Source organism: Adiantum capillus-veneris, chromosome 11 (genome assembly GCF_014529385.1).
Source record: "Adiantum capillus-veneris isolate H3 chromosome 11, ASM1452938v2, whole genome shotgun sequence".
NCBI lineage: Eukaryota > Viridiplantae > Streptophyta > Polypodiopsida > Polypodiales > Pteridaceae > Adiantum > Adiantum capillus-veneris.
This window is the reverse complement of record NC_140941.1, coordinates 41,582,831-41,592,984: the sequence shown is the minus strand read 5'-3', so window position 1 is coordinate 41,592,984 and position 10,154 is coordinate 41,582,831. Positions and strand designations below refer to the sequence as shown.

The 10,154-nt window shown below is 44.1% G+C and overlaps 1 protein-coding gene across 1 annotated transcript in view; it reads right to left on the bottom strand.

Moving 5' to 3' along the window:
- Positions 1-228: 228 nt before the first annotated feature.
- Positions 229-10,154, bottom strand: part of LOC147447151 (U-box domain-containing protein 44-like) — a 112,186-nt gene continuing 102,260 nt past the window's right edge. Inside the window, exon 3 of the mRNA XM_086523036.1 lies at positions 229-2,116. Within this exon, the coding sequence (XP_086379162.1) occupies positions 543-2,116 (1,574 nt within the window). The 3' untranslated portion in view covers positions 229-542. The remainder of the gene's footprint in view (positions 2,117-10,154) is intronic.

Sequence of the window (10,154 nt, the reverse complement as noted above, 5' to 3'; positions counted from 1 at the left end):
TAATAGGAGGTTGTGGTGTGTAGACACAACGTGCTGCTTTTCTTTACCTTTCCGTCAGTCTTTTCTTTACTATGTATGTATGTGTGTATTGAATTTATTTGTTTTGAAGCCATTAGGAATATAGCAGATTAGGTCTTATGTCTCTACAGTTTCAAAAAGCTAGAAAAACTTTCCAAAACATTTAAAATCCAAAAATCAGGAGGAAATAACAGGCCTCACACAACTGGAAATTGAAGAGACTTTGTATGCTCTATTTATGTAAGGTCATGTTTATGACAGAAGAGTTGAGTTTTACTACAAGTGATGCACACCCCAGAGCCATGCCAATGTCTACAAAAGGCCTTGAATGAAACCTTAGAGAATACATAACTCAAGAGGGCATTGGACATCATCCAAGAAACTCAATAAATCCAAACTGAAGAGAGAATTGAACTAGGACGAGGGCTAACAAAGCTGAAGCTAGAGTACAACAGATATATCATATCATATATAATCTAAGAGATGGTCCTTCAAATGAATAAAGGAATGGCTAAAGGAGACTCTTACTTGGGCCTGCGGCTATATACACCAGAAAAGCTTGGGATCTTGTTTAGATGTTGCAGTGCCCTCTCTGCTACTTGCTTTGTGCTACTATTACCATATTTGAAGGCTTCAATGAGGGCAGTATGAACATTGTGGTTAGTAGAAATTAGTCTTGCAATTTCTTCATCACGGAGCATGCACTCCAATACCATTAGAGCTAGCTGTCTGAGCTCTTCGGTTCTATGTTCTCGCAGAATTTCTAGTATTGGTTCAATGCCATCAGCATTCCGTAAAACTTGGACTCCTTTCTCCGCATTTCCGGAATCCAAAACAAGAGTAGAAAGAGCTTTTAATGATGCCTCAGCAACACCCACATTTGCATGATCAAGACATGCAACTAAAAGAGGCAATGCATGGGCATCAAGAAGGCAGAAGGTTTCCTTTGCAGAGCATATACCTTCATGTACTGGGCATAGCCCTGCTGGTTTGGATGGTCCTTTGAAAAAACATGGGCAGACAGACCCACGTTGAGGTAGCTCAGGAAACAGTGACAAATGCTTGGAATAGCTGGAGAGATTGGCCAACCCCAAAGCACTCATACGCAGAACTTCCTCAAGATTTCCGGAGGTCAATAGCTTTGTGAAGAAAGAAGTCAAGTTATGCTCTTGAGCTGAGTTGACGACTGTTGTATTGACGGAAACATACGTAAATCTGAGTATAATCCCCATCAGACCTCCTTTGTAGACAGCCAAGAATCGGCTCGTGCCTCTTTGAGCAAACCCCTGCGACAACTCATCAAGCTTGTTTATGGCGGTAGGCAGTGCACCCTCCTCCAGCAAAGCCTGTGTGAGTTGTTTATCTTCCATGGGAAGGTTGGCAAGAAGCTTTGCTGCAGCTGCTTGCTCTTCTGTTACCCCACTTGTTCCAATAAAATTGACCAATGTACCCAGCTGACCAGTTGTGATGCGAAGACCATCAGCTAGTGCATTACCCATAAAGGGAGACAGATAATAAAGAAGCTTCACAGAGTTCGCCCGCAAGTCCTTCTGAGGCGCCTCAAGAAACTGAATAAGGCTGATTGTCGCACCGGCACTTTCAACTGCCATCAACACCTGCCCAACAGCTTTTGGGGAGGAAGCAAGGCCCACCAGCACCTGTAAAAGCTTGGCTGCTATGGCAGGGCCAGTATTACTTACCAGATGCAGAAAATTATGCAATGTGGACTCTGAGATCAGTGTGTTTCCATCAGTACCTACGACAACCTTTTCCAATTCCACACCTGAGCTTACAATGTTGGCTAACGTGGTAGCCGAAACTTCTTTCAGTCTCATGGGCAACTGGTTCATGCCAACTGCAAACAGATCTTCAATTAGAGGACCTAGAATTCCTGCTTCGACCAGAAGGGGTCCATTATTGTCAAGATCAGAGAGGTGACATAAGCATTTCAATGCAGCTTCACGACCTTGTAAAAGGCCACTCTGGAGCATTCTCACCAGTGGCTTTGCTCCTACCTCTGCAGCTTTTGCTTTTCCTTCAGCACTAAGTACCAATTCTGCAAGGATGTAGGCCATCTCCAGGCGAACATCATCACTACCTGGCAAGAGATATGACACTAAAATGTTCATCAAAGGGGGTATTACTTCCTAGCTTACCTATGAACTAATCACCAAGATGAAGAAAAATAACTCTAAAGCATCTTGCCGAAATGGGGGGAAAAAACATGACTCTTTGCAACTATATGCATTGCTTCTCTTCAACCTACCTCATAATCTACGTTACTCTTCTAGATTAGAATAATGCATCATCAAAAAGTTCTCCAACCGTAAGTTCTTAGACACATTTCATAGACAACATTAAAAATTCTACAGAAAAATCAGAACTACAACCAGGTGCAAGAAAGCTGGGACATTTCAATCAGCAGAACTCAGAGACAGCCACAGCTGGGGGTGGGGTTGTTGTGATTTGACCCTTAGTATTACCTATAACTTAGTCGTTCCTATGGAATATGGCTCCTCCTTTGAATATACATAGGCTACTTGGTACGTCTCAGGAGCTGCAGCCTTAGAACAAAGAGGTTCCCTGTAGTGTTGCGACATCTATTCCTCTTTGACCAACCTCAAACACAATACGTAGGCATTCTTGAGGACACTCCATAAGTAATCTTAAAGCAATCATCGTACTTTAGACGTGCGATGGTGGTTTTAAGGTTTTAGAACTGCAGGTGCTCTATAGGTTAGTTCCAGAGGCACAGCTTTGTGAGCTTTGTTGCAATTTAACTGATCAGCCATGTAATTGAAGTTGTGGATGCCTTATTTTTATATGAGGCATAGTTTTATAATCTTGCTGAGGTGCTATATTTTCTGTAAATGATTGGATAATATCTCTCCATCATAAAGTGTCACATGTAATCCTAACAGAATCCCTAGCTAAAAAGAAAGAGGAAAAATCTCCTAAAAGATTTTGAAGCTGCAGGCTGCAACTAGCAAGTGGTAGAAGTAGTTTCTCCTCAACTCAATATACCAACGAAAGGTTGTTTTAAGAAGAAGAGGCCGTTAAGTTTCTGAGCAGTCTTCCTTTGATGGTGACGAACAGTGATGGCTTGAATTTTGCCGAGGTTGAGGAAGTCGTCATAGAGATCCTCGATATTGTGGACATCTTGCTCTACAAATGGCCCTATCCAACACTAGTACTCTAGAGAGGCGTCCATGACGTAAGTCAGAGGGATCTGTGTGAGCCAAAACGTTGGCTTTAACATGGTATGCTCTCCAAGTGACAATACAAAGTCCCCCCCCCCCCCCCCCCCCCCCTAAATACAGTTTTTTTTTTTTTTTTTTTTTTTGGGGGGGGGGGAGGGGAGGGGGGGGGGGGGGGGGGGAATCGGTCCGCGATCCATGAATAGGAGTGCGCCCTGTAAATGAAGAGTCACCTGGACCAGATTTGGTCTAGGACATTGGTAGGGCCAAATCAGGTCCAAACCAGAAGACATAGTACGGTCATGGCAAGCTAGCAATACATGGCCAAGTGACAATACAAAGTCCCCCCCCCCCCCCCCCCCCCCCCTAAATACAGTTTTTTTTTTCTTTTTTTTTTTGGGGGGGGGGGGAGGGGGGGGGGGGGGGGGGGGGGGGGGAATCGGTCCGCGATCCATGAATAGGAGTGCGCCCTGTAAATGAAGAGTCACCTGGACCAGATTTGGTCTAGGACATTGGTAGGGCCAAATCAGGTCCAAACCAGAAGACATAGTACGGTCATGGCAAGCTAGCAATACATGGCTGGGGAAAACGTGGCACACAAATGAGCATACTGCAAGAAACTGCCTCACATAGGCTGGGCACGGCCACAGAACAGCTGCCACTCCCTAAAACCTGCCCCTAGGAAATATCAGGGCAATAGCACAGGATGACAAGATAGGTGACAAATGCTAACACAGGGTTGACTCCGGGTTTTAGGAGCATGTCTACTTGGCACATCGAGCCCATGTGTGCATGTGGCATCCCCTCCTGCTTAAGGTGATAAGAGGTCGAGCTGCCTCCTCTTTGGGATCGGTGTGTCGTCGCTTCTCTTGGACTATGAGCCATGATTTTGCAATTCTTTCTTGTCTCCTCTCTCAGACTACCTAGTCCTCTATGGTCCAAGATATTCACAGGCTGTTGTCACACTCCCAAAGACTCTCAAAAAGAGGTTCCTTGTGTAATCCACACAAACGTTATGTAAGGGCCTAAAATGTGCAATTGAGTTAGAAATAGAGGGTGAAAGATTGTAATGATCAAACCCCCTCAAATCTAGCTTACCTTGTTGCTGAACAAGTATGGGTATTACTAGAGAAGTAGGTGCTCTCTCTCTCTCTCTCTCTCTCTCTCTCTCTCTCTCTCTCTCTCTCTCTCTCTCTCTCTCAAAAAAAAGAAAAAGTGGTTGAGTTCTATTGCTTGAAAATCCCTCAGGGTCGAATTCCCTCAAAACGCCCAAATGGTGTCAATTATGAGGGCAAGTACAAGACTGATTACAAAGCATGCCCGAAGGCGACATCTGAAAAAACCATATACAACTAGCCACATGGGAAAAAATGAAAACTGGAAGGCCAAGGGGAAAAACCTTCCCCTAGAGAGAGTAAAAAGTGCCCTATCTAGTTAAGGAGGAGAGAGGATGACAGTTGCCCTTGAAAGATAGGCACTCCCACCAAAGGCTCACTTTGCAACTGTATACCAAAGACCAAGACCACCAAAAAGCCATCAGTGGTGATATGGAGTAGCAAGGTGCTGCCAAGGCAACTGCTCAATGTCGGGCCAAGCCCGCTCACTAGTACCATCTGAAACCACATGACTGAGGAAAGACAAAGGGGACGGCGCAATCGACGATGAAGATGATGGAGAAGAAGCAATTGGCTTCACCAGAGCTGTATTAAAGGAAATCGTAATAGAGGAGGTCTCAACCATTGTAGAAGACAGTCACTTGCTAAAGGTGGCTCCAATAATCCTTAGTTAGGGAGACAAACTTCATGAAGACAATAAAGAAAACACCTGGGCCCCTCTAGAAGAAATCCGTCAGCAAAAAAATGTCACAAATTGTTGACGTTGTTGGGCTAGAGAAAAAGGGGGACACCTCTATAGCTTTATAGCCCAAGAGCGTTCAAAATTCAACCTCAACACCAAAAAGTATACCAAAACAACTCTTAGTAAACCCCAACCAAAAGGCCTATGCTCCCTTGGGAATTTACAAGCACACACGCCACCCAAAGGACCATAGCACATAGGAGCAAAACCCTGTCAAAGCTCGTGTTTCAACATCAATTCCACAATTCATAGATACATGCCCTCCCTATCTGTCTACACGCAATTTGCCACTAGGCTACCATAGCCATAACCTTGCAAAGAATTAGCCGTAACCTGAAGAGAATAATTCCAATTGGGGTACTTTAAAGCTTGGGAACATGCTTAAAAAACGACCGGCAAGAAAGCTGAAGATGATCAAAATTGATTCTACACGCCACTATGTGCAAAATTGACGCGAACAAAGAGCTGTCCCAGTACGACTACACATAGAGAAAGCAAGGCGAAGGCAGAAAAACTGCATCCAAAAGCATCAAGAAGCAAGAACGACCCAAAACCTGCAATCTTCTGAACTTTGGCTGAATTTCTTTTATGTTTGTACATGAGTTTAGTTCTTTACAAGTCTCCCTTCAAAAAACTCATTAATGGACGCTTACATTAACCCGATAGCTAGCGCTACACTAGCAACTTGCCCTGCATGTACATGTGCTTGCTTTACCCACTAAAAGAGAGCCCACATACAAATTTGACTTTAAGCGTCACGTCCGTATGTACAAATTTACAAAAAACGGGGTGATTAAAATGTGTGCAACAACATGTCAAGCCACTAAAGACCCACGAGGTTAGGATTCCCTGAGCCTAACCCTAGCTGTTAGTCCCTCGCCGGATCCAACCTACACACATGACATGGCACAAGCCAAACTCACACCTACACACGTAGTGAGCGGACATCAGGCTCACCTCCCAGCCATAGAGCCAATACGGGCTCAACCTCGAGCTTCGGAGCCTGCAGCCAAGCGGGCTAGCCTCTGCCACAAGGGCTGGTTGTCCCATACCACCGAACCCACACCAGTACAAGTGTGCGGACAGAGCTACCAGGGGCCAAGAGTCCAAGTGTGGTAATCACACAAGATGTCTCGCAAATGAGGCTCAAGTCCTATTTATAGGACTTCATAACCAAAGGGCCATGTTCACACTAGCCAGACATAACTACAAGCACCCATCCTGATGTCTGAAGACGTAACACTTGCCCCCTTCTTTTTGATTGTTGTCTTCAGGAATATCCTCGGTTATAAAACCATAGAAACGATTCCTTAGCGATCTAACTGACTCCTAGGTAGCTTGGGACTTAGGACGATGCTTTCAATTCAAATATTCCAAGTACAAAGACCTGCGAGACTTGCAGACCCTTTGATCGAGAACCGATTCGGGCTCAAGTGGAATATAACGGGTAGTGTCCCCTAAGTTCGGGACTTGTTCAAGTCATCCTGCCCCAGTCGTTCTTTCAAACGGCTCACGTGGAACACGAGATGAACAGCCATGCTTGAAGGCAGGTCCAACTTATAAGAAACCCCACTTATCTTGTCTGTGATCTGAAACGGACCACAATAACGAAAAGAAAATTTCGAGCATTGGCCAGTTTGGATCGTTTCGGAATCCTTCGGTACCCTAAGGTACACCCACATGCCCTCTTGGAGTTCGTGGGGTTGCCGATGTTGATTGGCATAAAAAGTGACACGATCTTGTACCGTCTTTATGCTCTCTTTCGCAATCTAATGCATTTCCTTCATATCATCCCAGAAATAGGCTACCAATCACATTTTGATCCCTTTGAATCCAGTGGCAATTGGTAGTTTTGGCTCAAAACCGTACATAAGCATAAACGGGCTATAGCCAGTAGCCGAGTGCTTTGTACTGTTACAAATTGTGGGAGATAGCATTCCCAATCAGATTGCCATCAGGAGACATACACTCGCAGCATGTCCTCCATAGTTTGATTCGTGCGTTCGGTCTATTTATCAGTTTCAGGATGATCCGAGGACGACATGCACAGACGGGCCTCCAATTTCTCGAAACCGTTTGCAAAAAATTGCCTATGAATTTTGGGTCACGATCAATGACAATTTCATTGGGCAAACCATATAGTTTGTATAAGTATTCCACAAAGAGCTGAGCTAACCCGTGGCTCTTTACGGTAAAACGTGTAGGGATAAAACTTGTTCAAGTCATCCTGCCCCAGTCGTTCTTTCAAACGGCTCACGTGGAACACGAGATGAACAGCCATGCTTGAAGGCAGGTCCAACTTATAAGAAACCCCACTTATCTTGTCTGTGATCTGAAACGGACCACAATAACGAAAAGAAAATTTCGAGCATTGGCCAGTTTGGATCGTTTCGGAATCCTTCGGTACCCTAAGGTACACCCACATGCCCTCTTGGAGTTCGTGGGGTTGCCGATGTTGATTGGCATAAAAAGTGACACGATCTTGTACCGTCTTTATGCTCTCTTTCGCAATCTAATGCATTTCCTTCATATCATCCCAGAAATAGGCTACCAATCACATTTTGATCCCTTTGAATCCAGTGGCAATTGGTAGTTTTGGCTCAAAACCGTACATAAGCATAAACGGGCTATAGCCAGTAGCCGAGTGCTTTGTACTGTTACAAATTGTGGGAGATAGCATTCCCAATCAGATTGCCATCAGGAGACATACACTCGCAGCATGTCCTCCATAGTTTGATTCGTGCGTTCGGTCTATTTATCAGTTTCAGGATGATCCGAGGACGACATGCACAGACGGGCCTCCAATTTCTCGAAACCGTTTGCAAAAAATTGCCTATGAATTTTGGGTCACGATCAATGACAATTTCATTGGGCAAACCATATAGTTTGTATAAGTATTCCACAAAGAGCTGAGCTAACCCGTGGCTCTTTACGGTAAAACGTGTAGGGATAAATCGCGCCATTTTCGTGAGTCGATAGACGATGACCAAATGGCATCATGTCCACGATTGGTTTGGGGTAATCCAACTACAAAATCCATAGAAATGCTGGTCCATTTGCTATCGGGAATTTGTAAAGGATGTAATAATCCGACGCGTTTCTATCGTTCAGCTTTGTTGAGCTGACATTGCGCGCATTCCCGCACGCACATACTTCTCAACAAAAGCTTTCATGTGCGGCCAATAAAAACACCAACCAACCAAGGCCAAAGTACGGTATATGCCAGCGTGTCACGCACTAAGTGCATCATGACACTCCAACAAAATACGCTTGCGGATATCCTCGTCAACGGGCACACACACTTTGCCTTGTTTAAAAAGTAATCCATTATGAATGTGAGGTCCCCAGCCCGCCGTCTCAAACGGCGGATCTGATGGTAAACCTGGTGGCCACTAGATCTATAGCGGAAGCAAACAAAGTGGTTCAGGGTTCACCTAGCGGACGATCTCTCATCACAAAGTGAGTGGAGTTCGAGCCTACTAGCAATGAGATCTACCTCCACCTCGCAGGGGAAGACCCACCTTCCAAGAGGAGAGAAATCCCGAGTGCCTTTTTCCCCATGTTTCAGAGACACGTACACTTGAAACTTCGCCGCTCTAGGGGTAGTGAGTATTACTAGTGTCGATTTAAACACTATGGGGAGAAAGAGTTCCCGACCAATCGGGACTACCCTTCTCATAGGCATTGGCAACCTAAGCCAAGCCCCCACTTTCCATCCCCACACTCACACTTCCTTGTGTGTCCTAATTACTACCACAATTGTTGTTCAACATCAAAATTTCTTGATTAGATTCCGAATCACAATGTTCGTTAAGACGGCGCTTCAATCAATATTGCAAAGCGGCACCAAGACAGAAACTCTAGTAAAAATTCTACTCAAACTTATTCATTAAAATTCCAATGTTCTGGAGGTGCAACATCCCCCCTCCAACGAGAGTTTACTCCTCCCGTTGTCGCCTAGCTGCCCATACAACTAGGTATGTCCACCGCATAGAAAGCACGACATGGACATTCCCACCGCATAGAAAGCAAGACGTGGGTTCCCACCGCATAGAAAGCAAGTCGTTGATAAAGGCCCTAAGCTAGTAACTCTAGCTACTACGAAATCGTCGTGAGTCGCCTCTTGTGATCAGTAAGGGAGATCACGACTAATTCAACATTGGAAATATAATGAACATGTCGAGCTAAATTTTCCCTAGCAGACATTCTTTCCTATTGCAAACAGTATATCCCTCAATCATTCTTTCCTACTTTAGACTTTAATATAAAAATGAATTCAAATGCAGAGGTTTCCGTCGGATTTCTCCAACATGTTTAGGGATATGTTCTTTCCTAGTTAATCGTATGCAATGTTAAATTAAACAACTTGAATAAAATTGTGGCCTACCTCTTCCATTTCTTCATCAATGGCCCGTGAGATGGCCGGTGCTTGTTCGTCCATGGGAGCTTTTCCTTTTCCATTCACATTGCTCGTTCCCGCCTCGTGGTCGTGGACACCACCGAAGCGAGTTCTCTTAACTGGGGCCATTTTATACTCACTACTTCAAATGATAAACTTGAAGAAAAGAGCTAAGGTCTGAGAGCATCATCACAATCCAAATGATAGATTAGAATCATTGGGCAATCCCCCTTATACGAGAGGGTTAGATTTTCCTTCGAGACATAGTAATTTTATGGATAATACTTTACTTGTCCTATGGGAACCGGCTCTAAAGTTAATTACTTGGCTTAGATGATTAAGAATTTCAGAATTTTACTGATTAAATTACTAGAGAGATAAATTAAAACAGACTCAATCATCTTCCTAATGCAAGTAGAAGAGGCAGAATTACCGCATGCATAGGTGAGAGAAAATTCTCTTCTAAGTGGCTTAATGATGGATTAATTTTTCCTTAATCACATCTTAATGTATGAGAAAATTAAATCTAACTTAGCTACACCAATATTGTGTGCTAAAAGAATGAATTTGAGCAAATCTAGATCATTACCGGCTTGACAATTAATTACTATGTTGCCTAGAGAGAGAATTCTCTTCTAATCATGTATTAATCATTGATTAAGAGTGATGAATGGCTGCATAAT